General features: G+C 38.9%; 1 protein-coding gene across 1 annotated transcript in view; it reads right to left on the reverse strand.

Moving 5' to 3' along the window:
• Positions 1-16,860, reverse strand: part of DNAI3 (dynein axonemal intermediate chain 3) — a 39,443-nt gene extending 22,583 nt beyond the window's left edge. The window contains exons 1-9 of the mRNA XM_077824771.1: positions 16,737-16,860; positions 14,478-14,519; positions 7,733-7,914; positions 7,043-7,147; positions 4,217-4,363; positions 3,021-3,220; positions 2,528-2,644; positions 1,093-1,283; positions 96-220 (exon numbers count right to left, since the gene is read on the reverse strand). Coding sequence (XP_077680897.1) covers positions 96-220; positions 1,093-1,283; positions 2,528-2,644; positions 3,021-3,220; positions 4,217-4,363; positions 7,043-7,147; positions 7,733-7,914; positions 14,478-14,519; positions 16,737-16,860 — 1,233 coding nt within the window. The remainder of the gene's footprint in view (positions 1-95; positions 221-1,092; positions 1,284-2,527; positions 2,645-3,020; positions 3,221-4,216; positions 4,364-7,042; positions 7,148-7,732; positions 7,915-14,477; positions 14,520-16,736) is intronic.
• Positions 16,861-26,088: the final 9,228 nt, after the last annotated feature.

Consider the following 26,088-nt stretch of genomic DNA (forward strand, 5'->3'; position numbering starts at 1 on the left):
AAAAATAATAATCAATTGAGAAATCCAGCCATGTTGGAAAGATTGTTCCTTTGTTGTCTGAATGCTTTGAATATTTTAAAATCCTGTTTAAATACCTGAGGGTGAATAGGGTCAGAGAAACTCCAAAAAAGAATTGGTGACTTCCGCAACAACAGTTTACCCGATTGGGCAATGCGTTCTTCATAAGAAAGCCGCTCTGTTACTGACACTGCTATAATCCCTGATGGAGAGGAAAACAAACAACTTCATTGTCGATAAAGGGAAAATGTTAGCAGTTCTTAAAAAAAAAATGCTATGCCCACTTCAAGTGTTAATGGCTCTGTTAATTATTGCTTTATAGGTGACCTGTAAAGAGAGACAATTGGCTATGTCTCCTTTTCATATACATAGCCAATTTTTTTTCCCACTGTAGGTCACCTTTAAAGCAATAATTTTAGTTAATGAATGATTAGGCACCTTATAAATGCATGATGGAAGCCCAAGACCAGAATATGACACAATATTTTTGATAAGAGTCGTTTAATTGTAATCTCAAAACTGGAATAACGTGATAGACATGGTTATGCTCTTGGGCACCCATTAAGAAACCAATTCCTTTATTGTTATACTTAAAAAGAAGGCAGATTTCCTGTGCATCCTCCAGTGTTGGCTATTCAATGGCATGTGTGGAGCTGCAATATCCCGAAGGAAGCACTGGAAAGCATTCAGAATGTATACTGGTGCTCTTTGCACTCAGGTGGAGCCACATAGCCAAGTGGTGGGGAGAAGTTGAAAGAAAAGCAGGGCCCCATGGAGAGTGTGTGCTTCTGGGATAATATGAGAAAGAAATTAGGCCCAGCACAATTACAGTCCCTTTAAATGGGTTTCACAAGGGGAAAATTTCCTTCCTATGTATTCTCTACTATACACTTGTACAAGAAATCATCTGGCCTACAACATTACCTCTTTGATTTCTACACAATATCTGTCCATATCCCACTTTATCTCAAATCAGTGGTTTCCACATTTAAAAGCCAATAAAACCTTTATCAATTTAAACTTTAAAGCTCTCAAACTATTTCAGGCATGAACTAAATATTCGATAAGCATTACCATAAATGGTTGGGTGCCAGCAAACACAGCTAACTGTTCTATGCTTCAGATAGTGCAGGTCTGTAAACGATTGGTATTCCTTAAGGTAAGCGTCTGACTTGCCACCAAAGGCACTTTCATCTTCTGCTAATGCTTTCCAGTCATCGAAAAAGGCATTCATTATTTCATTTTGCTGCAATGCTATTTCCACTCTGTTATGAAAATAATAGTTAACATTTTCAAAAATGTCAGATGTGAATATTCAATGGGATAATTACCCACTAATTCAATAGAGAGACATCTTTCATTTAAAAATTATGACCAGATCCCCCAAAGTGGTATGCACATGGTTACCCTGTGCTGGTCAGTCCTCTCAAGAGAGCCCTTCACATTCAAATACACTTAAAAAAAAATAGACGTACTGTGCCATCACTTCACTTGTGTGTACTCAGATTTGATTTCAGTGGGCTTAGATTAGGCTCTTCAAGTTTACTGCCCAATCCTAGAACCCCAAGGATTTCAGTGGACTCCTCAAGTGAGTAAGAGCTGTAGAACTGGGTCCTCACAGTTTATAGTTCCTCCTTCTACTTAATCCAGCAGAGGAGTCCTAGGGCCACATCCTCAATTGATATAAATAGATGTAGCTCCCTGACTTTAATAGAGCTATGTCCATTTACACCTGCTGAAGATCTGGGCCATAATTTTTTGTTTGCCCATGAAAATGAATTTGTCATGAACTGTATTACTTGTTCCCATGTAAATGAATGTGATGTCACAAACCTATTACAGTATCAAGAAAGAAGAAAAATAGGCTAGGAAGATGCAGAATATAGAAACTTAGGAACTGCACTACTTGGACCAGACCACTGGTCCATCTAGAGCAGTATTCTGTCTCTGACAGCGGCCAATATCTGATGCTTCAGAGGAAGGTGTTAAAGTCACTTTATTGGACGAGTATGCAATAGCATTACTATGATGGAAGTACTTCAATAATTAGCAAAAGTGACAGTGTAGAGCAGTGGTGGGCAACCTGTGGCCCGTGGAGTATGGAAAAGCACATGGACTGAGTGAGACCTATACTTTAAATTTCAGATGGTTCAAAGTTTCTGTCAGTAAGAAAGTTTTTAATTGTGGCTTAACAGCTGAATAACTTGTTTTAAAGATTTGAAACCACCTTCCACAAAGCACAACAGAACAGCATGGATTGGAGACACATGCATCAGAGAATTCAGTTTTTGTCTTGATTTTAAAACTAACAGTTATAAACCTAAAAAGAAAAGGAGTACTTGTGGCACCTTAGAGACTAACCAATTTATTTGAGCATGAGCTTTCGTGAGCTACAGCTCACACTCTGAAACCAGTTATAAACCTAAGTATATCGTGACACCTCTTGTATAGTTGTGTATACCGCTTTACTGAAGGTAAACTTTAATGCATATTGTTGCAACATTTTTACCTTAAAAGCACTGAGATAATAAATTCTTTCAGATCCTCAGATGACAAACACAGCTCTTTTTCTTCATCTGAGAACTCTCTAGGAAAATACTGTGTGGCTGCATTTCTTGGATAGGTCCTAAGCAATTTGGAACAAATTTTAACACAGGTAAGTTTGAAAGAATTTTTTTTTTAAAGAAGCCTTATGATATATAAAAAATGGAAAGCTAACTATGTTAATTTTTTGCTAATGTTGTTAAGGTGATTTGGGTTGATACGACTTTGGAAGTGGGGGAGAACTTAGATGCACAGTATTTGAAAAGGTGCTCTTAGAGGACCTGACTCTGCTCTCACGCGGGATTTACAACTGTGTAACTCCATTGACTCCAATGAGTTATTCCTGGTTTACCTTACTGTTAGTGAGCTCAGAATCGGGACATAAATTAATAAATAATAATGAAGGGATTGTTTCCCTTTATAATTACTAAAAACTGTTAAATCAATTTCAAACTTACCACTTTGTTTGAGTACTCATTTCCCTTACTTTTGGAACGACTTGTGTACCAACATCTTTTTCAAGTTTCTTAATGATGAAATTTTTATCCTGATAGGATGTACATTCAATGTAGCCATCTTTTACACTTGAAGCATTTCTATCAGTAAATTTGACCTTTGAACCAAACTCTCTGCGCACTCGAGAAATCATATATTTAATCTGCAATACACCCAAAAGAAGAGATTTTCTGAAGTAACCACAGGAAAAATATTCTTGAAAGGCAAGTCCTTTAAAACAGCGAGATTCAGAGATCTGCAAGGTCACTTCTGGTGGTCACTTGTAAACAGAGTTCACAAACATTTATAGATTTTGAAATTCTGTACCTCTCTCATGAGCCCAAATTACCAATAAGTGTGTGTCATCATATATTTTTATCTTTCTAAATTGTACAGGACTTCTGAATATTTTTTAAATTATTCCTAGCACTGAAAGGGATAATCCTGTTACTCTGAGATATCAAAATTGTCCATTTGCCCAAGTAACTACTTCACTTCTCTCTGGGTGAAATTTACTCTGCTCTGACAGCCACCACAAGGACTATATGCCACGTAAGCCAAATGCTATGTCAGACAGCAGATTCCAGAACAAACGGAAGAGAATACTGCATCCCATTTAAACTACATGGAGAATTTGGATTTCCCAGAGGTTAATGGGAGTTTTTCCATTGACTTGTTTGGAGCAGGATTGGGACCTTAAGTCAGTAGAAAATAATTACAATTATCTAAATTGTAATTATTTGGCAAAGATATCAAAACTACCACCCCAAACCTTACGAATGGTGATGGGGATACTTAATGACCAAAAGTGGCCATGACTTCTGTTTTACATCTCCAGCAGCAGAGTGCCTTCATTACAGTCTAGGGCACTGGATCATGTATGGACTGAAATGGAAAAGGAAAACATCAGAATCAGAAACATCAGAACATCAGAAGTTCCTACAGAACTTTCAGTTTTTCTTAGAGGTCTAGTTAGTTCCAACTCTCCTTTGCTGTGATGTCTGACAAGATCGCAATCAAAATTGGGATGACCACAAGAATTTCAGGCATAACTCTAAATTTTCTGCCTTCTGTTCATTTAAGGAACTTCTTTAATTTTATTTTAACCGAGAATTTGTGAGATTATGATTTTGATTGAATTATATCTATAATTTCTGACCTTTCTAAGAGATTCATTAACTGATTCTTCTTCAATTTCCTTTTCACTGCCAAGGGAGACCCAAGGTTTGCGGACAGGAGGCTTATAAACGTATTCCTCTGTTGTTCCTTCTTTAGTCTCTCCTTCTTCTTCCACTGGCTCTGGAGGCTGTAAGACAAAGTAATTGCAAAGAAGATATTTATAGTTTTTCACATATAAACATAAATATATTATTTAAATGTAGATACCAAATTCAGTGTTGCCAATTCTTATTCACACAAATAGTCTCAATGTAGTCAATCCGGCTACTCACAGGAGTAAGGGTTTGGAGGATTAGGCCCTGTCCTTTTAGCAATGAATTTTCCAATTTTCCATAAAGGGACACTGTCAATCTGAAAGCAAGTCAGTTTTTTAAAAACAAGTTTAAAGTAGTTTCATGTACTCCACCTGCTCCCGAGTCCACTGTAACTAGCTAACAGAATGTTGGAAATCGTTAGGAAAGGGATAGATAATAAGACAGAAAATATCACATTGCCTCTACATAAATCCATGGTACACCCACATCTTGAATACTGCATGCAGATGTGGTTACCCATCTCAAAAAAGATATATTGGAACTGGAAAAGGTACAGCAAAATGATTAGGGGTATGGAACAGCTTCCATATGAGAAGAGCTTAATAAGACTTGGACTTTTCAGCTTGGAAAAGAGGAGACTAAGGGGGGATATGATAGAGGTATATAAAATCATGAGTGGTGTGGAGAAAGTGAATAAGGAAAAGTTTATTTACTTGTTCCCATAATATAAGAACTAAGGGTCACCAAATGAAATTAATGGGCAGCAGGTTTAAAACAAACAAAAGGAAGTATTTCTTCACACAACACGGTCAACATGTAGAACTCTTAGCCAGAGGATGTTGTGAAGGCCCAGACTATAACAGGGTTCAAAACAGAACTAGATAAATTCATGGAGGATAGGTCCATCAATGGCTATTATCCAGGATGGCAGGGCTGGTGTCCCTAGCCTCTGTTTGCCAGAAGCTCGTAATGGGAAACAGGGGATGGATCACTTGATGATACCTGTTCTGTTCATTCCCTCTAAAGCACCTGGCACTGGTCACTTTTGGAAGACACGATACTGTGGTAGGTGGACCTTTGGTCTGACTCAGTATGGCCATTCTTATGTACAATCACTATTTTATTTTCTATTAAAATGCTTCCCCCCCCCCACCCCCCCGCCTGCTGGTGTGTGACAGATGCACCCGAACAGAAGGAGAAAACGACTAAGGCCCTCATTCTGCAGCATACTGCACTTGGAAGGTCACAGGGGTCCACACAGTGGTGCTCCAGTGCACAGTGCATTGCAGAAGTGAGACCTAACTAATTAAGGTTCCAGTCCTGCAAACACTTAAGCATGTTAGTAATCTCAGGAAAATAAATAGGCCTATTGAAATCACATGTACAAATATTTGCAAAACAGGGTCTAAATGACTATATAAAAAATGTTTGCAAATGTACAAAATGAAAATAAGAAGCACATTTTTCTCTAATTTTTCAACTATAGTAATTTTATGTGCTCCTTGTAACAAAAGTAGAAAAAAAATCAAAACCAAATGTGACTTTCAGTTACAAGGTTAATGTTTTCCTCTAATGTTTACAAATATATAAATCTGGAGTTATTTTTGCAAGTACAATTTGTTGAATAGAGTGTCTTCCTTTGAAGAGCCTATTAATCTCTTACTGAAATGTGTCTAATCTGGAAAACTAGAGATTTTGCACATGTGATTAGCAGTTTTATGAGAAATGGTAATCGTGACACCAATCAAGTCAGTGGCAAAAATCCCATTGACAATGGAGTTGGGATTTCACCCAAACACTTTTTCAGTATAAATTATAGGTATATTTTGCATGTTCAGACTAACTTCAAGGGTAAAATTCTTGGAATTCGAGTGCTTTATTTATAAGTGTGTTCAATACAGATCTTCTTTTCATGTCATTGAAGAAGATCTGTGTCAATGACATAAAAAGAAGAATTAGACTAGCCACTAATGTATTCCTAAAACTCTGTAATATCTGGAAGGCTGAAGACATTTCAATAAAAATTAAAATCAGTGTATACTAGACAAGTGTGTTGATATTGCAGTATGGGTTGGAATGTTGGAGCATGAGGAAAGCTGATGAACATGAGCTATTGACTGTAGAAATGAACTAGCAGAGAGGAATACTGAGATAGTCAAGACTGCAGAAAATAAAAAATTATGTGATAAAAACATGGCAAGAAATAATGCTGTTACAGAAGAGTCAAGAAAGACAACTGTAATGGTTTGAACATGTGTCAAAAATGAACCCAGAAAGGATACAAATATGTTGATATGTACCAGAGTGCAAGCAACTAGAAAGGGAGGAAAACCGAGGACGTATTAGATAAACACAGTGAAGAATTCAGAGTAACAGCCGTGTTAGTCTGTATTCGCAAAAAGAAAAGGAGTCCTTGTGGCACCTTAGAGACTAACCAATTTATTTGAGCATGAGCTGAGCTGTAGCTCACGAAAGCTCATGCTCAAATAAATTGGTTAGTCTCTAAGGTGCCACAAGGACTCCTTTTCTTTTTACAGTGAAGAATGACACAGAACAAAAATATTTAAAGATGAATGAGGCTGTGAAGCTGATACAAAGTGATGGAAAAACTTCATTCGGCCCCATTGTCGCTGCTGAGCTGATGGATGAGAACTAAAGAGAAAGAGAAGAAGAGACAATACACATCTCAAAGTGTGCGTGTGTGTGTGTCTAGCACTGTGAGTTATTTTAAGTATGTGAAATAATGTGAAGGTGTGTTTGAATTTTCTTACATTTAAAAAGCTTTCCTTGGCCTCTTCAGTTGCAACAAGATAAAAGTTCTGTCCATATTTGAACTCTGTATCTAAAACTACCAGAAGTTCTTCCCCTGGATATTCCTGCATGAATAAGAACAGAAAGGTTTCATATATTTCACTTCCAATTACAACTGATATATTAATCTAAGATCTGTAAAATTGTGAATTAGACATTTAAGTAGTCAATACCAGAAAACACAATCCTGAAGAAAAAACAATTCTTAAATGCAAAGAACTGTGACTATTTACTGGAAAGCGGAAAGCAAGTAATGTGCAAAAAAAAGCTTGATCCTATGCACATTGAAGTCAATGGCAAAGTTATCATTAACTTTAGTGGTGGATGATCAGGGTCAGAATTTGCAAAAATTTACAAGTACAGAGGGCTATTTTGCCCTCACGTGTGTGTGTACAGATCTCATGGACTTCAGTGAAAATTTCAAAGCCATATCCAAAGGCATACATAGATTTATTTCTATTTTGTAATATACTAATATTTATTCCCTTTTAAATTTCTTTTTAAGGATTACATATTAATATGAAAAATAGAAATGAAAATACATTTTCCTAGAGTAGTCACAGATGGACAGATGAGGATGGGCCTTACCACTGAAAGTACATGGTATGAGGGTTTTAAGTTTTAAAGTGAAAATGAAAGGAGTTACGTACTAGGACTATTTTTTTGACTGGGTGGAAATCGGAGACTGCAGCTCTTGTCTTCATGTCCTGAATTATGTCCTCTTTTTTCAGAAGTTTGTAAGGTTTTTCTTCTGTGACATCTTCATTAATTCGACAATTTAAAATTTCTTGTGTCTTTTGAGTGAAAACTAATGGAAAGATCTCTGGGTGGCCTAGAAAAGGTAAGGCAAAGTTGGAGGGTGAACAAAAATAGTGTTTTTTCCTTGAAAGGTTGACAGTGTAAGAGATATGTCCTTAACAGTTCTAGATCTTTCTTACGGCTAGCAACATGAAATCTTTGAATCTCTGTACTTAAAGTTTTTGGTACATTTGGTGGCATAGACTGTAAATTCAATATGAAAAGATAACATTGTCTTGATGTTGTAAAAGCCTGCGCCTAACACATTTTGCATAATCAATATATGTTATTTAAAATAAAATATTTCAAGAAAACAGAAGAATAAATTCACAGTCATCCTGTGCTATACTAAGGCAGAAGTTTTGTGCTAGGAGTTGGCTGTGTGGATGGCAAAGAAACATTTACTTGCTGCTAATCTAGCATTCACAAAATAATGATCAGCTGATTTCTTTAACGTGGTGGATAGCCTGGAAAATCTAAGTTATGTCTATTCTTTGGCTGAAGAGAATCCTTCCTGGAGTGTGGAAATCTTGTATCACTGTGGATAAAATTTACAGTATTCAGACCAAAACATCTGCACCTATAAAACTACAGTAATATATGGAGGGGACAAGTGCTCAGTATTTTCTGCTTGAGTTTTGTTCAGTGTTGCTCAGTAATATGCTGGGGAAACTTCATTCCACAACCTGCACTTTGGTCTTATTTCTAGCTAGTGATGGCCAGTAGGGAAATACTGGTCCTTTGCTACAGGAGATGGCCAATCTACCTTGAAAGAGAACAGAGGACCAAGTGCTCTTAAGGAAGCATGCATATATCCTCTGATCAAAATCCAAATCTAGATGCTGATAATGTGCGTAATTAGTGACTGTATCTAATTGTTAATGTTTGTTTGAGATTATGGAAAAGGTTGCAGCAAGACAACTCATAGTATCTTGATGCCTCTGACTTCCTAAACCCTTGTCATTCAGGGCTTTGACTATTATATTTGCATTGGTCAATGGCCTTCAGGAAGTGGATAAAGACAGGGTGTCCATACTGATATTGTCAGATTTGCCAGCAGTCTTTGCTACAGTTAATTATGAGGTTTTGTTAACTCATGTGAAGACCAAACTGGGTTTAGACAGAGCTGCTATGTGCTAGCTTCATGCACCCAGTGTTAGGCAATTGCTCTTCTGTCTCATGGGTTCTCACATGGGGTGCTGCAGACTTCCCCTCTGTCACCTCATACATCTTGTTCAGTGTGCATGAGGCCATTAGGAGGGTTACTGAAGAGGCATGGACTGAAATGCTTTCGATATACTTAATGATTGCCAGCTCTATGGCCCTGACTGAGGAAAGTCCATGAGTCCATCCCTATTCAGGACAGCAATTAAGCCCATGCTTAACTTTAAGCACAGGTTTATGTACTGTCCTGAACAGGGATGCTTTTCTAAATCAGGACCCTCATCTCCATTTCATCCTGTCTAGTGTGCAGTTGAGTCTATTTCTCAGTTACTGGGTGAGATTGAAGCATGATAGCTCAGTGGTTTGAGCATTGGCCTGCTAAACCCAGGGTTGTGAGTTCAATCCTTGAGGGGGCCATTTGGGATCTGGGGCAAAAATTGGGGATTGGTCCTGCTTTGAGCAGGGGGTTGGACTAGATGACCTCCTGAGGTCCCTTCCAACCCTGATATTCTATGATTCTATGAATAAGAGCAAACTGATTGAGACTCAAACCAGGTAACACTGAGATGGCAATGACTGGCCAAGGGAGACAACCAGAGCATATGACAAAGACTATATCTGCCCCTTTGATTGAGAGTATGTAGCCATCATTTGTTACTAAAGTGTGAATCTTGTTAGGTTCCTATCTGCTTTTAGATAATCAAAGAACATTGACTAGAACTCTGACTGTATCTTCAAAGCCAACCTTGACACTACAATCTATGCCTTTGTTATTTCTAGATAGGATGACTATAGTAAGTTCTACATGGGATGGGGCTACACCTTACATCCATTCAAAAGCTGAAGCTAATGTAGAATATGGTGGACCCACTTGTTAGGTGATGTAGCTCACCATGGGTATGAGACACCAGGAGTGCCTCCAGAAATTGACATGGTACGCACTGGTAATCCCTGTGGAGCCATCCCCACTGCTGCCACTGGCCCCAGCATCTAGCCCACCAAGTGTGCACCATGCTCAACCCCTACCTTCCAGCCCAGGTGTAGTGTCATTCCCCGTCCTTGAGAGGGAGGGGACACAAGCTTCTGGAAGTGGGACAAAGCCAGACAAGCCCCTGCGGGGAGCCCTGGTATAGGAGCCAGCCGCATGGAAGCAGCAAGAAGGAGCAGCACTGGCTGGTCCACTGCCCAGTGTGCTCACTCAGGTTTGGCCCCCTGACCCCGTGCACCAGGTTGCAGTGCCAGTCACTCAGTTTTGGCCTCATCACTCTACGTGTCAGAATGGAGGGCCAGAGGGGCCAAATCTGCTGCTTCTTGCTGCTGCCAATCGAATGCAAGGGCACTGTTGTGCGACACCGGTGCTTCCTGAATCGCATTGTCTGCTTGTTGGCTTTGGATGGAATGTAAATAGTTGGTTATAACCTATAAAGGCCTAATTGGTTTGAGCCTTGCCTATTTGAGAGACCTCCTTTTTCGCCATGCAATACTGCCATAGTTGCAGACTACAAAGGCATTCAAGCTGGATCTCTCCTAACTTATTAGAATGGGAGCTGTTGAGAGGACATTCTTCGTAGAGAACCGTAAGCTTTGATCTGAAATAGTTCACATCTGCTGACCTTAAGGGCAAGCTGCAAAATGCTTCTTTTCAACTACTCTGAAACCTGCTTAGAGAATGGAGGTTTCTGGGGACCTGAAGGGCCTGGTGGGTTTTGTTATGTTCTTGGTGGCTGGGCGGGGTTTTTTTGAGATTTGCTGGTGTTTCAGAGTTTTTTTATTTCCTGTTATATGGTATATTTTGTCAGGATAATCTAGACCTGGAGCAGGCATCTTTTTGTCTATTTTAAGATGAAGTAGGTAAATCTAAAATAGGGATCTTGATCAGCTTGGTAAACATGCTTTGAGAAGTCAACTCAAACCTAATCCTTTTAGAACTGACAAAACAATAAATCCTTTTTAATCTCTATCATCCAGGAAGCTAAATTTCCCAATAGGCCTATAATTTAATATGTAATATTTGATAAATCCCACATTTATCCTTTAAACCCTTTCACTGCAGGTCCTCCACTGCATCTGCTCTGCTGCAGTCATCCACTGAAATCAGTGGAATACTAAGCCATTCCTACCTATACTCTGCAATATGAAAGATGTGTTCTACCTGGACTTCCTGGCTATTACACAACATTGTGCAGTATGCATACAACACACACACACACACACACACAATTCCTGTGTCTATTTGCTTCACAAGTGCTAATTAACATTTCACTGATTTCCTTTTCAATATCGCTTATATTTTAAGGACTTATGTTTGTGTGAGTTTCCAAGAGTATCTGTGTTCTCCCTGTCAGGCACCTTATTCCAGTGACAACCCCAACCCACCTTCAGGATGAGGAGGCCAGGACATGAATCCTTCTTTGGCCTAGCATTTTGGCTATAGGAGCCAACTACGAAGAAGCAACTTGAGAAGTTTACTCCTAAAGAACTGAGCATGTTGTTCTGTAGCACTCTCAGCCCCTGCTGCCCCAGGGAGTGAAGGATGTGGTCAGGACACAGACCCACTCAACCCTAGTACACAGCTGCAATGCTACAAATACAGCCAAGATTTTGATATGTCATGGTTGACAGGCCCAGGAAATTACATTTCCTCTTGCAAAGCATCTCTCTGAGAAGAAAATTACCACCCGTTCAGCATGAGGACTGCAACAGTGCTAAAATCCCCAGTTGCTCTACTGAGGAACTTTCCATCTAACAACATCATGGACAGGCACATGCATGTCATGCCTTCCCTGCACTCCCTTTGCCAGCTCTGTTCCTGTGAGCCACCAGGACAAAAATCCACATCTCTATAGTGCACTGATAACAGGATTTTCATCCATTTTAATCTCCAGTTGGCTCACAAGAATGGAATGGACAGGGGGAGCAGAGGGACAGCACAACATGCATGTGTATCAGTCCTCACGATTTGTTGCTTGGGGTGTCCAGGACTGATGCCCAGGGTGCAACTAACCGGATTGGTACCCAGAGGAAAATCTATATAACTTTCCTATCCCTACCCATAATATTTTTGGAATCCCCTTATTGTGGAAATTATCAGAAAGGAGGCGAAGATTCCCCCCATCTGATAGAAAAGTGAAAGGAAACCCAAGCAATTAGTCAGGTAATTCTCTCTATGTATCAAAAGGTCCTAATTGAGAATAATGGTGATTTTTCAGATAGCTCATCTAATAAAACAGCTGTACTGCACTCAAATGGTAACAGATGTTTTAAAAAACAAAAAGCTTGAACCAGCTGCAAAATATCTTTTCCTTCAGTGTTAACAGAAAAACATTTTCTTAACCTGATGCAGTTTCAGTGTCACATGGAACATAATGAATGTCCATTTAAAATTTATGAAAACTACTCTAGACAGAACACTAGGGAATATACTGTGACAACTGTCCTGCATCAGCAGAGCAGGCTGGATGACTTAAAATGTCTTTTCCACCGCTTATGTCTATGAGACTAAATTAAAAATTAAAAGCAATGACCAGAATAATAGGTTATATCATAACATCTCTTTGCCTGAAGGATTCCAGTCCAAATCATAATACAAAACTAAGAGCTGATCCTGAAATTCTTCCTCATATCAATAATTTTGCCAGCTGATGCTTTCCTGAGTAAAAGTTTTTAGCATCAAGGCAAAATTTTTCAATTGTTAACTCTTCTGACTAATGTCTTCCTATATGACTATACCGTGCTTCACACATTTTGGATGCTACTGAAATATAAAAAAATATAAATAATGTATCAAAGACCTATAAAATGGGTCATGGCGGTAAACAGGTACTATCAGCATGACTTTGGAATGGTGAAATTATTCATGAGTAGCAAAGGTACAAATAAATTATGCAGCTCAACCTCAGTGAGTGCCAATGAAACCCTTCTATTACCGCACACCACAAATGTTGTACCATTTGTTTGGAAGAGCCTTGTATTGTAGTGGTGGACTTTTAGAAGAGTCTTAGTTTTGGGGACATTGGTTCCTGTTTGTTTATTGTACTATTATAATGTCCGTGCCCACAGTTCACACTTTAACCTGATACTACTATCCTGAGGGGCCAAACAAACCCTAAAGAGCAAAGGGAATTTTGCTAGTTTTATGCTAAGGAGTTAAGAACCAGGAATGAGACTCCTGCACAGATAGTATGTTTAGACAATAGGATCTTCTGCATTTCCAACTACTATAATTCTGTATAAACTGAGTCATAAGGATATCAATTTTTTTCTTCTATTGTTCGCCACTAGGTGGAGCTACAATTCTTATTTGTTTCTCTTGACGACTTTCCAGGAACATCATAAACATAACATTGATATCATCTGAAAGACGAGACATATTCTGTCTTTATTAAAAGCAGAGACAATTTACCCAAGTTTAGGTGAAACTTCTAAGACTGTGTAATTTTACCTCCATCCATCAGCACACAGTACAGAATAATATCATCCTATTCGGGGGAAAGGAGTGATTTATGTCTTTTTTTATAAAATCCTCTGATGAGTATATTCTGATTTGCCTCAGATGTCTCAGGTGTGCAACTGCTTTTAGCCATGAAAGCCGCACCAATAAATGCCAATACATCCAACTGAGATTGTAACCTATTGAGCCTGACGGGGTAGTCTTTTCTCAGGCAAATTTTCAATTGAGGTCAAGAACTGCAAAATCTGTCCAAAAGAATGCATAACAAGAGGGTTCTAGAAAGGCGTGAAAAATCCTACAATATTTAAGACAAGTGAATATATCTAGATTTAACTTATTAAAAACAAAAATTGCACTCCTCTTACTCAATATCCAAGGGTAAAAATATCCACTAGGGAAGAAGTGGTTGACGACATGTGAATTCTTTTAGAAGATTTTAAATGGCAATTGGAATTTCTGTGCCTAATTCTGCAAGCCACTCCCTTGCTGAAACAGTCTCCTACTTGTGGTGCTGGTAATGGTAGACCCCAATGAAATGGACTGTAAATCAGTTTCCAACCAGATTTAAGAATGGCTTAACAATGATTGAAGGAAATCTAAATATTTGATTTAAATATTGAAGTTTTTCTTTTGACTGCAGGTAATTTACAATAATATCATCCTGTAAATACACTTCACCTCCCCTTCAGTACACAGCTCTCTTCAGCACAAGCTGCCGCCTCCTCTTCAACTCCCGATAACACAGGCTTCTAGGTTGGGAAAGCTATTCCTATCCGACAGTCCACACCAAGCTGCCTGCTAATCAGACAGTTGTACTTTACTAGTTAGTTCAGGCAGATGTACTCTTTCATAATTCTTTCTCATCCACAGCAAACTTTTCTTCATCTTTCCTTATTCTTCTACATTATTAACCTCAGTGATTATGGATGCTGTAAAATATTCTAAAATTGGTACTGTAAATCCTGATCAATAATGGAACTTACCTATGCTAGCCATAGATATGTCAACTTCCTCATCTTTTTTACCTGAAATACAATAACATGATGTTAAGTTGGCATTTAAAAAATTCTAATACATTAGTTATCCTTGTACAATCTTTAATTTGATAGGGTAACATACACAAGTGGCAACACATTCTTTATAATGCATAAAATCTAACCTGTGATGAGGCAGCACAATACACTTTCTATTCAACTTAGAGTTTATGAAAGAAACTACCGAATCCTATTAGAATGAGTGTCTGAATATGTTTTAAGGAGGCATTGATATTTCTTTGAATTTTGAGAGAAATGTAAAATTCATGTTTATTGTGAACAGGTGCTCAAGACACCAAAGAGGAAATCTCCCACCTTGTGGCACAAATGCAGTCACTACACTCTACCTGATAGCATCCCCTGGGCAACTTGCCACCCAGAAATGGTCCTGACTGAATGGGATGGTAAATGGTCAGGTCCCCCTAAACGCTTTGATCAGTAGAGCTGGCTGGTATTCAGAGGAGCAGATGTTGCATCTTTCTAAAGAGTGGTGGAGTGGGTACGGAGCTCCAGGGGTCATTGGGTATCCCTGAGCTTATGTGATGGTGTACAAACCCTACAATGAGTCAGGACAGGAAAGGATTAATGGTCTGGCATTCAGTCTGCTCTGCTGCGCAGCACTCACTAGACAGTGATTGGGAGGTGTGACAGGGTTTGCATACCCTGCACTAGGCAAGAAAGAGTTAACCCCACATGATGGGCATGCTCCAACTGCTGCCTGAGTATAAAAGGGAGCAGCCCAGCTCATTCTAGGCTGACCACCGAGGAGAGAGGATACTTGGTGGAGGCTCCTGCCCAAGAGCCACTTCAGCACTTGACTGAAGAAGCCAGAGATCCCAAGGACCAGACCAGAGACATGTGGACACAGCTATGTTGACAGAAAAGTGCTTCTGCCGGCATAGCTAATGCTGTTTGGGGAGTGGTGTTCCTACTCCAGTTGGAAAACCCCTTCTGTTGGTGTGTGCTGTGTCTACATTGGAGAGTAGGTCAGCATATGCTGATGTAGCTGTGCTGGCATAGGCTCTGAGGCATAGACATAGCCCCAGGCAGATGGCCAGAAGGAGGACTGGGGAATAGCTTTGTTCAGTGTTACTTTGTGAGTTCTGTGTCTGAATAACAAGTGAAGCCCTGAAAAAAAGGCCCTGATCTAGACTCTGGCTGTGGTTTCAGTCCTTCCTGGGCTGGGGACACAGGCCTCCAGTCTACACTCGTGAACTGACCCTGGTCCATACCTAGCCTGGGGTGCTGACCTGTTGTTGATAATATTGATAATTGTTTTAACTGAAGAGGTTTTTATTGATACCATTCACTGAGGTGTGTTTCCTTTCTGGTTTCTGCTGTGATCAGTTGGCCCTCTCCAGACATGATTCCAGCCCAGCTCCCCTTATAGCAGAGCAGCAGTGCACGGAGTCCAATTTCGACGTCACCTTGATAGCACATTGTGACCTCTTGGGTGAATTTGCCTAAACCACTGAAGAAACTCATTCCTTACAATACACAGGAGAGCCTCACTAACCTGCACTTTGCTAACTCTCTCTCCCCACTTCTCAGCTGAGTTATAATACCAGAGCACTCCAGTAAAGTTACATGTTATTACAGTGAGACTTCATAATATTTTTAAAAAATGATAGTACATTGATGGTGTTCACTATTAAATATTCAACACTGAACATTTTCTGCACATTGGCACCTGAGATACCTCAGTATTTTCCTGTACTTAAACCTCTGTCTTCATCGTAAAGCAATAATAATCAATCACACTTAGCTCTCATATGCTTTTCATTGGTAGATCTCAAAATGCATTACAACGAGATAAGCATCATTATCCCCACATTATAGCTGGGGAAACTGAGTCAGAGAGCGGTCATGTTACATGGCTAAGGTCACCCTCAGCCCAGTGGCAGAGCTGGGAATAGAAAATAGGTTGTTTGAGTCCCAGTCCAGTGCTCTATCCAGTAGGCCACATAGTATATCTAAACTATATTTTTCTAAATTAATATAGTCAATTGTGTGATGTAACGTCCATGGTGCTTGTGTTTTGATCACTTACTTGCTAATTCACAAAATTGTAGTAATTCATAACAGGTCTCCCAGTCATTGGTGCAAATTAGTGAGTTTTAATGTTGTAACATTTAGCCCAAGCAATGTAAGTAGCTGCCATGTAAATCTAGGCAACATCTTTCTTTACCGCTGTAGTATTATACATACCAAGCTGTTTTCGCTTGCCTTTGGCTGATCCTTTAGCTTTGGTTTGTTCTTTAATTTTAAGTTTCTTTACTGAACCTTTGGGACTTAGTTCAGAGGTCTTGCTGGATTTTGGACTTTCTAACATTTTTCAGATTTCTGTCTGGAAAGATATTATATATAGCATTAATATATTGTAATCAAAGGGTCAAGTTTGCCGCTGGCCAAAATGAGAATTTTGGCCAAGGCTTACATTTATACAGCTTATCATTAAAGTTTTTTTCGTCCATGTCTAAAGGCACTGTCCAAATATTTATGTCCCAAACTTACTGTACTTTTGACGTGGCATCTTATAGTTGGAAAGTGCTGCTGCTTCTGTTTTAGGACATGTCCACACAGCACAGCAATGTGCGCTAGAGGTGTGTGATTTTTAAAGCACACCAGTGTGCTGTGCACTAACTGGCAGTAAAAATTCCATAGTGCATTAAGGTAGGGCGGTCACTAGGGAACTTTTAATGTGCGCCAGGAACGTCTATATTGGCCAGTTAGCGTGCAACGCAGTACAGTTTAGAAATTATATCCTCTCGTGCACACTGCTATGCTGTGTAGACAAGCCCTTCGTAGACTAGTTATAATATTGATTGTTCCAGGGCTGAATAATTAAAAAGGTAAATAACAAGGTGAGAGTAGTGAAGTACCGGGGGTAGCTGTGTTAGTCTGTATCCACAAAAACAACAAGGAGTCCAATGGCACCTTAAAGACTAACAGATTTATTTGGGCATAAGCTTTCGTGGGTAAAAAACCACTTCTTCAGATGCATGGAGTGAAAATTACAGATGCAGGCGTTAAATACTGACATATGAAGAAAAGGGAGTTAACTCACAAGTGGAGAACCAGTGTTGACAGGGCCAGTTTGATCAGGGTGGATGTAGTCCACTCCCAATAATTGATGAGGAGGTGTCAATTCCAGGAGAGGCAAAGCTGCTTTTGTAATGAGCTAGCCACTCCCAGTTCCTATTCAAGCCCAAATTAATGGTATTAAATTTGCAAATGAATTTTAGTTCTGCAGTTTCTCTTTGAAGTCTGTTTCTGACATTTTTTTGTTCAAGTATAGCTACTTTTAAGTCTGTTACAGAACATCCAGGAAGATTGAAGTGTTCTCCTTCTGGCTTTCGTATGTTACCGTTTCTGATGTCCGATTTGTGTCCATTTATTCTTTTACGTAGGGACTGTCCGGTTTGGCCAATGTACATGGCAGAGGAGCATTGCTGGCACATGATGGCATATATCACATTAGTAGACGTGCAGGTGAATGAGCCTCTGATGGTGTGGCTGATGTGGTTGGGTCCTCTGACGGTGTCGCTAGAGTAGATGTGGGGACAGAGCAGGCAACGAGGTTTGCTACAGAGACTATATCCATCTTGATTGAATTGGCCCTGACAACGCTGGTTCTCCACTTGTGAGGTAACTCCCCTCTCTTCATATGTCCGTATATAATGCCTGCATCTGTAATTTTCACGCCATGCATCTGAAGAAGTGGTTTTTTACCCACGAAAGCTTATGCCCAAATAAATCTGTTAGTCTTTAAGATGCCACCAGACTCCTTGTTGTTATGGTGAGAGTAGGTTTCACACACAAACAAAGCTGTGTACTTTTGCTACAGTCTTCATGGAACAGGTGGAGTACCATTATTTGTCCCGGTGTTTTTAAACATAGGCAGGAGCATAGCTGCACACAGCGTTTTTGTCAGAAGTAATGTACAGAGTATTACCAAAGAGATATTTATCTGTATTTTTACTCAAACTAGAATCTGTTGGTGCTACTATCTCAACACAGCTCAAAATGAATAAAACTGTGCTACCTACAGTTTTCAGTGTCTCACTCCTTCCTCTCACCTAAACTTCTTGAAGAGGCAACAACCGTCTTTGAAGGATTCCAGTTCTACGGGAGCAAATTCCAGTACAGTGAAAATAATATCAGAGAGGATACAATGACCAGTTAAATGATATGCCATTCCCTGACCACAGTTTTCTTTATCACAGAGGAAAAGTAGGGATTTGTAAATATTCATCATTTTTTCCTCTTTGTCAATTAACAGTCCATGGCATTTCAATTGCTGGACAGTGCCAGCGCTGTTTTCCTTCAGTCTAGCCTGGGACCTCAACCTTAAAATATCCACAAATCCCACATGAGGCTGAATGTGGGAAAAAGCTGTAGGCCCAGATTCTGTTCTCATTCCCACCACTGCAAATCCAGAGTAATTGGCCACTTGCCTCAACTGACTTTTTAGTTTGACACCATTAAGGGCAAACTTGAACAACTGTACAATTAGTTACAACATACAGTCACACACATTTCTTCTTTGACTTCATTATTCTCTACACACATCTGGAGGCTCAACCAGTGGCTGTCTGGCTTATTTCATTCTCCTTCTTCCCTCCCACTTCTCCCTCTCAAAGGATAGGAGAGAGGGTTTAGGAAAGAAGTATACAGGCTCTTTTTTTGTGCTTCAGCGTGGTCACCATAGTCATAACACATAAAAGAATCTCAAGAAAACAGCTTTTTGCTTCTGCCTTCTTTTCCACTGAAATAGTCCAACAGAGCTTTTCATCTGTATAATGAAAATTATTATAATATTGAAAACCAATTAGAATAGCAGAGATCATAGGTTGTAAGAAGGGTCTATTCTGCTTGATATAAATGTAAAATCCTGCCAGCAGTATGGGCCAGACAAGACAAGACCAAACAAAAACGTGAAACACAGTTGCAGCACCATCATGTGGAGAATATACACCTAGCATCCAATTAACTAGCAATTTTTACAACCAGATTGGTCCAGGCTTTCTTAGGTCAGATATTATTAGTGAACAACCAGAAGATTTAAGCATAAGTAACGAAGGCTGGAGTGGCAGTTGCATTGTGCCACAAGTCTCTATAATGTGGGCATACAAATTTGAAACTAGTTTTTAGGAATGTAAACTAATTGGGGCAAGGACCATATTGTCATAAGTGGTTGCACAGCACCTAGTATATTTTGGGCGTTACCACAATAGTAATAGTAATAAAAGAAAGGCCATGCACTCGTATCATGGCCTGCCCCATGATATAACACTTATTACCAGAGAATCACTGATGAGCCCTAAAGGGAGGTCCCTCCAGCATCCTTTGGACAGATACCATATTCACCACAAAGGACCTGAGACTGAAGGTAGGTGAGATTTAAATAAAACAAAACAATACCAGAGAATCAGAGACTCCCCAGGGGAAAAACTTAAAGAAGGTATTTTAAGAAGCCTAAAATGGTTTGTACTAGGGCTGTCAAGCAATTAAACAAATTAATCGTGATTAATCACACTGTTAATAATAGAATACCATTTATTTAAATATTTGTGGCTGTTTTCCACATTTTCAAATATATTGATTTCAATTATAACACAGAATACAAAGTCTACAGTGCTCACCTTATATTTATTTTTATTACAAATATTTATACTGTAAAAACCAAGTTTTTTTCAATTCACCTAATACAAATACTGTAGTGCAATCTCTTTATCATGAAAGTTGAACTTACAAATGTAGAATTATATACAAAAAAAACTGCATTCAAAAAAAAAATGTAAAACTTTACAGCCTACAAGTCAACTCTGTCCTATTTTGTGTTCAGCCAATCGCTCAGACAAACAAGTTTGTTTACATTTGCAGGAGATAATGCTGCCCGCTTCTTGATCACGTAACCTGAAAGTGAGAACGGGTGTTCGCATGGCACTGTTGTAGCCAGCATCGTAAGATATTTACGTGCCAGATGCGCTAAAGATTCATATGTCCCTTTGCGCTTCAACCAACATTCCAGAGGACATGGGTCCATGCTGCAGATAGGTTCTGCTCGATAACAATCCAAAGCAGTGCAGATCGACTGAGTCAAATGCCACCAGCAGAAGGTCGATTTTCTTTTTTGGTGGTTCAGGTTCTGTAGTTTCCACATTGGAGTGTTGCTTTTTTAAGACTTCTGAAAACATGCTCCACACCTCATCCCTCTCAGATTTTGGAAGGCACTTCAGATTCTTAAACCTTGGGTCAAGTGCTGTAGAAATCTCACATTGGTACCTTCTTTGTGTTTGTCAAATCTGCAGCGAAAGTGTTCTTGAAATGAACATGTGCTGAGTCATCATCCGAGACGTCTATAACATGAAATATATGGCAGAATGCGGGTAAAACAGACCCAGAGACACACAATTCTCCCCCAAGGAGTTCAGTCTCAAATTTAATTAACGCATTATATTTTTAACGAGCATCATCAGCATGGAAGCATGTCCTCTAGAATAGTGGTTGAATCATGAAGGGGCATATGAATGTTAAGCATAGCTGGCACATAGATACCTTGTCGTGCTGGCTACAAAAGTCCCATGCGAATGCCTCTTCTCACTTTCTGGTGACATTGTAAATAAGAAGTGGGAGCATTATCTCTGGTAAATGTAAACAAACATGTTTGTGTTAGCGAGTGGCTGAACGATAAGTAGGAGTGAGTGGACTTGTAGGCTCTAAAGTTTTACATTATTTTGTTTTTGAGTGCAATTAGGTAACAAAAAAAATCTACATTTGTAAATTGCACTTTCACGATAAAAAGATTGCACTACAGTACTTGTATGAGGTGAATTGAAAAATACTTTATCATTTTTACAGTGCAAATATTTATAATAAAAACAATATAAAGTGAGCAGTGTACATTTTATATTCTGTGTTGTAATTGAAATCAATATATTTGATAATGTAGAAAAACATCCAAAAATATTTAATAAATTTCAATGGGTATTCTATCGTTTAACAGTCCAATTAAAACTGCAATTAATCATGATTAATTTTTAAATCAAGATTAATATTTTTAATTGCGTAAGTTAACTACGATTAATCAACAGCCCTAGTTTGAATGTGAAAAGAAATAAGTCTAGATGTGTGTGTTGCAACTTAAAGGATCATCCTAACTTTTAGTTTAATATCTTTCCTCCCCACATTGAGAAACTTGGTGCTTCTCTTTTTTATCCCACTACTCTCAAATCATTCTAGAAGGAATAAGAAATCAAATATATTCAGCTCTACACAGTCAGAACATGTAAAATTTTAATTTGGAGGCAGCCACTAGCGAAGAGAGGTAGAAGTGGTCATCTATTATTCTAGATTTGGGACCTAATCTAGCGGCTACTGAAATTAATATATATTTTGTCATTGACTTCAATGGGAGTCAGGTCAGGGTTAACTGTAATTCGTTTTTTTTTTGTTTTGTTTTTTTTTTACAGTATTTGGGATTCCACCCCACCCATTTTCTGTTTCACCATGAACAAGATAGAAAACTATCATTTTCCTCTTTTACCAGAGCATGGGAATGACAGGTGATGGGCAACACCTGCATTTAAGAATTTGTTAATCATTACTGATTAGTGCAAATATGGTCCCTGGCTTAAATCCATTCATGAGTTGTATAAATATAAACCACCTTCTTTTACCATAAGTCATAACCGCACTCGCACAAGATCAGTTAACATTCCAGAACTCTGAAACCACTGCAGTTCTGGAGCTGCCATTTTATGAGAATTAACAAGGACTTGCAATTGAATCACAATCTGAGAAGAAACATATTTACTAGTTTTACATGGAATGCCTCTAAAGTGAAAGGATTCAAGGTTTTACCATATGTTTACTCAATCTTAATTTGATATCATGAAACTTGTTCATAACCATTTCTACTGAAGATTGCTAATGTACAACTAAACTCACTTTCCAACTGCTTTTCTATAAATATATTTATGTTGTGCATATAATGTACTCATTGATTCTTGCCTGCCTATATTCTTGCACCCAGACTTTGCAGGGAGTAACGTGCTTATCTTACAGTTCTGAGACACATATTAACTTCTGTGTTTTTAAAAATGTGTTGGGACTGTCTAATTAGAATGATTGTATGCTGCTCCAAAAGACAAGAAGAAAGGCAATCTATCTTTATGGGCATATTATGCTAAAGATTGGGCTAAAAAGATAGAGAAAATGTCGTCAAAACCTCCAAGCACAGCACTACAAAAAAATCCTACATGGCACACCATAAAGGAAGGTGCAAGATTGTCAAATGCAACTACACAGAAAGTCACTACTGATCCATATCATTGTACATTTAAAACAACTGTTGCCCACTGGCACTGTCTGTGGTCCTGTTCCTACAAAGGGATCCTGTCACTGCTCTAACTTGAGCCAGAAGCTTGAAGCCTCTGGATGAAAGAGAGAATGTTTTCCAACACAAAGCAGACAGTAATTCTGAAAATTAATTGGAGGACAAAATGAATCATTGAATATTTAGTACAGTCACATTACTTCACCACTTCCTTATTCAATATTGAAATGAATCCGGATTGGAAATTTTGATTTGTTTCTAGTGAGTAATCAAAACCATAAGTCATATGAATAGAGGAAACACTGAAATATCTGAGATTAATCACATGACTCTTTTTAGGAAAGTAATTTACAAAGCACATTAGTGTATAAGACATCCATGTGTTCCATTCTTTTGTTTGACTTTAAAGCTACTGTGCTGAGAAAAAGAGTTTACAAACAAATCTCTTTAAAATAAATTTTAAAAATCTCTCCAGTCTACTTAATTCTTCCCCCTTTATCCTCTATACAACTGAGAGGTCATACAGATATGTGAGGGGTTGGCAGGAAGATTACAGGGATGGGTGGGAATGTGAAATGTAACTGAGTTGAGTGATGGAGATCAAATCTGGAACCCACAGAGGCTGCTTAGGTACCAGCTGGGAGACAGATGGACATACATTTATTACAATATAGTTAGAAAAAAAAATCTAATTAGCCTTCTTTTATAATCTCACAAACAATACATCAGTTCTGACTCAAAATTTTTCATTCTCTAGGTATGCATTTGTCTGTAGTTAGGACGCTATTAGGGCCTGATCTTATTCCTACTGAATTCAACAGCAAAACTTCTATAGATTTCACTGGAAACTGAACCAGGCCCCTACCATTTACATCGGTGCAAAGTGGATGTAAAATGCTACCATTTTGATTTAGCAACATATTACTCAGAGGTATGTGACTGTACAAAGTGCAGCGCAGTGGAGAATCAAGGCCTTAACCTTTATGAGCCCCTGTGGGTAGCTGACATGAATCAAAGTCTCTAAAATATTATAACATTCACTTTGGTATTATGCTGGGATCTCCTGTAAACTATTGGTCCTTAATGTATAAGCTAAAGCTAACATTTTCAGGACTTGCCTCTGCTTTGGACACCTACATATTTGGTTTCCTAACTTTAGATACAGTAGTGTCTTAGATAAAAAACTAAAAAAGCAAGGCACCCAAACTTCGAGGACACTTTTGAAAATCTGGCCCTCAGTGACTTGCCTCAGCTCACAGAGTTGAGCCAGTGACAGAGTAAGAACTAAAAATGAGGTCTCCTGATTCTCATTCCTGAACAGTAGCCACTAGACCGGGGTGGCCAACCTGAGCCTGAGAAGAAGCCAGAATTTACCAAGGTACATTGCCAAAGAGCCACAGTAATACGTCAGCAGCCCCCCCATCGGTTCCTCTCCCCCCGCTCCCAGCGCCTCCCAACCACCGGCAGCCCCGCTGATCAGCGCCTCTCTCTCCCTCCCTGCACCTCCCGATCAGCTGTTTCGTGGCATGCAGGAGGCTCTGGGGGGAGCAGCGAGGGCACGGCAGGCTCAGGGGAGCGTGTGAGGGGTGGAGTGGGGGCAGGGCCTGTGGCAGAGCCAGGGGTTGAGCAGTGAACACCCTCCGGCACATTGGAAAGTTGGCACCTGTTGCTCCAGCCCTGGAGTTGGTGCCTATACGAGGAACCACATATTAACTTCTGAAGAGCCACATGTGGCTCCTAAGCCATAGATTGGCCACCCCTGTACTAGACTATGCTGTCTCACCTTCTCTTAGAAAAACGTAGCACAAACCATAGTAGGTACTATCAGCCTTGCCAAGTAGCTATTCTGCCAAGTTAAGTACAATTTCCACTATTACTTGAAAAACATTTTGTTAGTCATTTTTTGTTAAACACTGATAGTATGGTCAACAATGTACAAAACACAGAAAAAGAAATGTCTCCTGCCCAGGGGAGCTTACAATCCAAATAAGAATCTTGCTCTGTGAATTTTTCAGAAGAGGCCAAGAGTTTAATTTTTAATGTCAAGCAGAAATGTTTTGTCCATGTTCAGTTCCTATCCTCACAGAGAGCTCTCTCTAAGTTCTTATACTGCATAAGAGTAGGACTCCATTACATATACATATAAATACCCAAATGCAATATTTTCATAGTGATGTTCATTAACTAAATACCTGAACACTAAACTTGAAAAATAACAGCAGAGTGTACAAAGCATGTATACAAAGAATAATTATTGAAAACATAATGTATAAATCCCGGTATTAAATAAACCAGATATTTTATCTATGGGCTGTTTATGTCCACAGATACATGTGATTTAACTATCTACAATCTTTCATAAACTATGAGGAGTCAATTTTCAGCTCAAATTGTCAGAACAAGATCATATATTAACTGGTAATGTCCACGCAGACATCGTTTGACAACTTTGTGTTAGATATTTTACAGATTAATTGTCATCATGGAACCGATGTGCAGTCCTTAGACTCTCAGAAGAAAAATGAAGATCAGAATGTTCTCCTAATTGTTTAATGGACCGAAAAAAGTAGAATTATGAAACAAATCCACAAAGTTGCCGGGTGCCACAGAAAGAGAAAGGTGATTAGTTATGAGCAATGAAAGGGATGCTGTCTAAACTGAGAAGGAAGAAAGATTAATTAGTGGCCTAATTGAACCATTTAAGGTCATGTCTGTGTGTATTACTAATTTGAAACTGATTTATTACAATTTAAAAATACTGAATCATCAAATGTACATCTACAGAACAAAACAGTACCAGCAAAGTATCAAAAACGTACTTTATTATTTTGTTGTCTGTGTCACCAGATCTAAATTAAAGGGACACTGGCAACTTAAAAAGCACATTCCTGTTTGGAAAAAAAAAAAAAAAGAAGCTACAGTACTACTATTGTTAACAGTAACAGCTAAGAATGATCAAATCTGTTCAGAAGCCCTTGTGTTGTTTATTTTGATTAACTTTATGTAATCTGCCGTACACAGTTTTCGATATGCCCCCAAATATATGATCTGACAATGTATAAGTGCATTACAGAAGTTGTTTGGAATTAAGCTAGAATTTTTGGCAATTGAGGCCCTGATCCAAGCAAGCATCTGAGCATGTGAGTCGTTCCACACCAGTCAAACATATGCTTAAATGCTTTCCTGAATCAGGGCCTCGTTAGAGGCTCGATGGGTTTT

The sequence above is a fragment of the Eretmochelys imbricata genome, chromosome 8, assembly GCF_965152235.1.
Source record: "Eretmochelys imbricata isolate rEreImb1 chromosome 8, rEreImb1.hap1, whole genome shotgun sequence".
NCBI lineage: Eukaryota > Metazoa > Chordata > Testudines > Cheloniidae > Eretmochelys > Eretmochelys imbricata.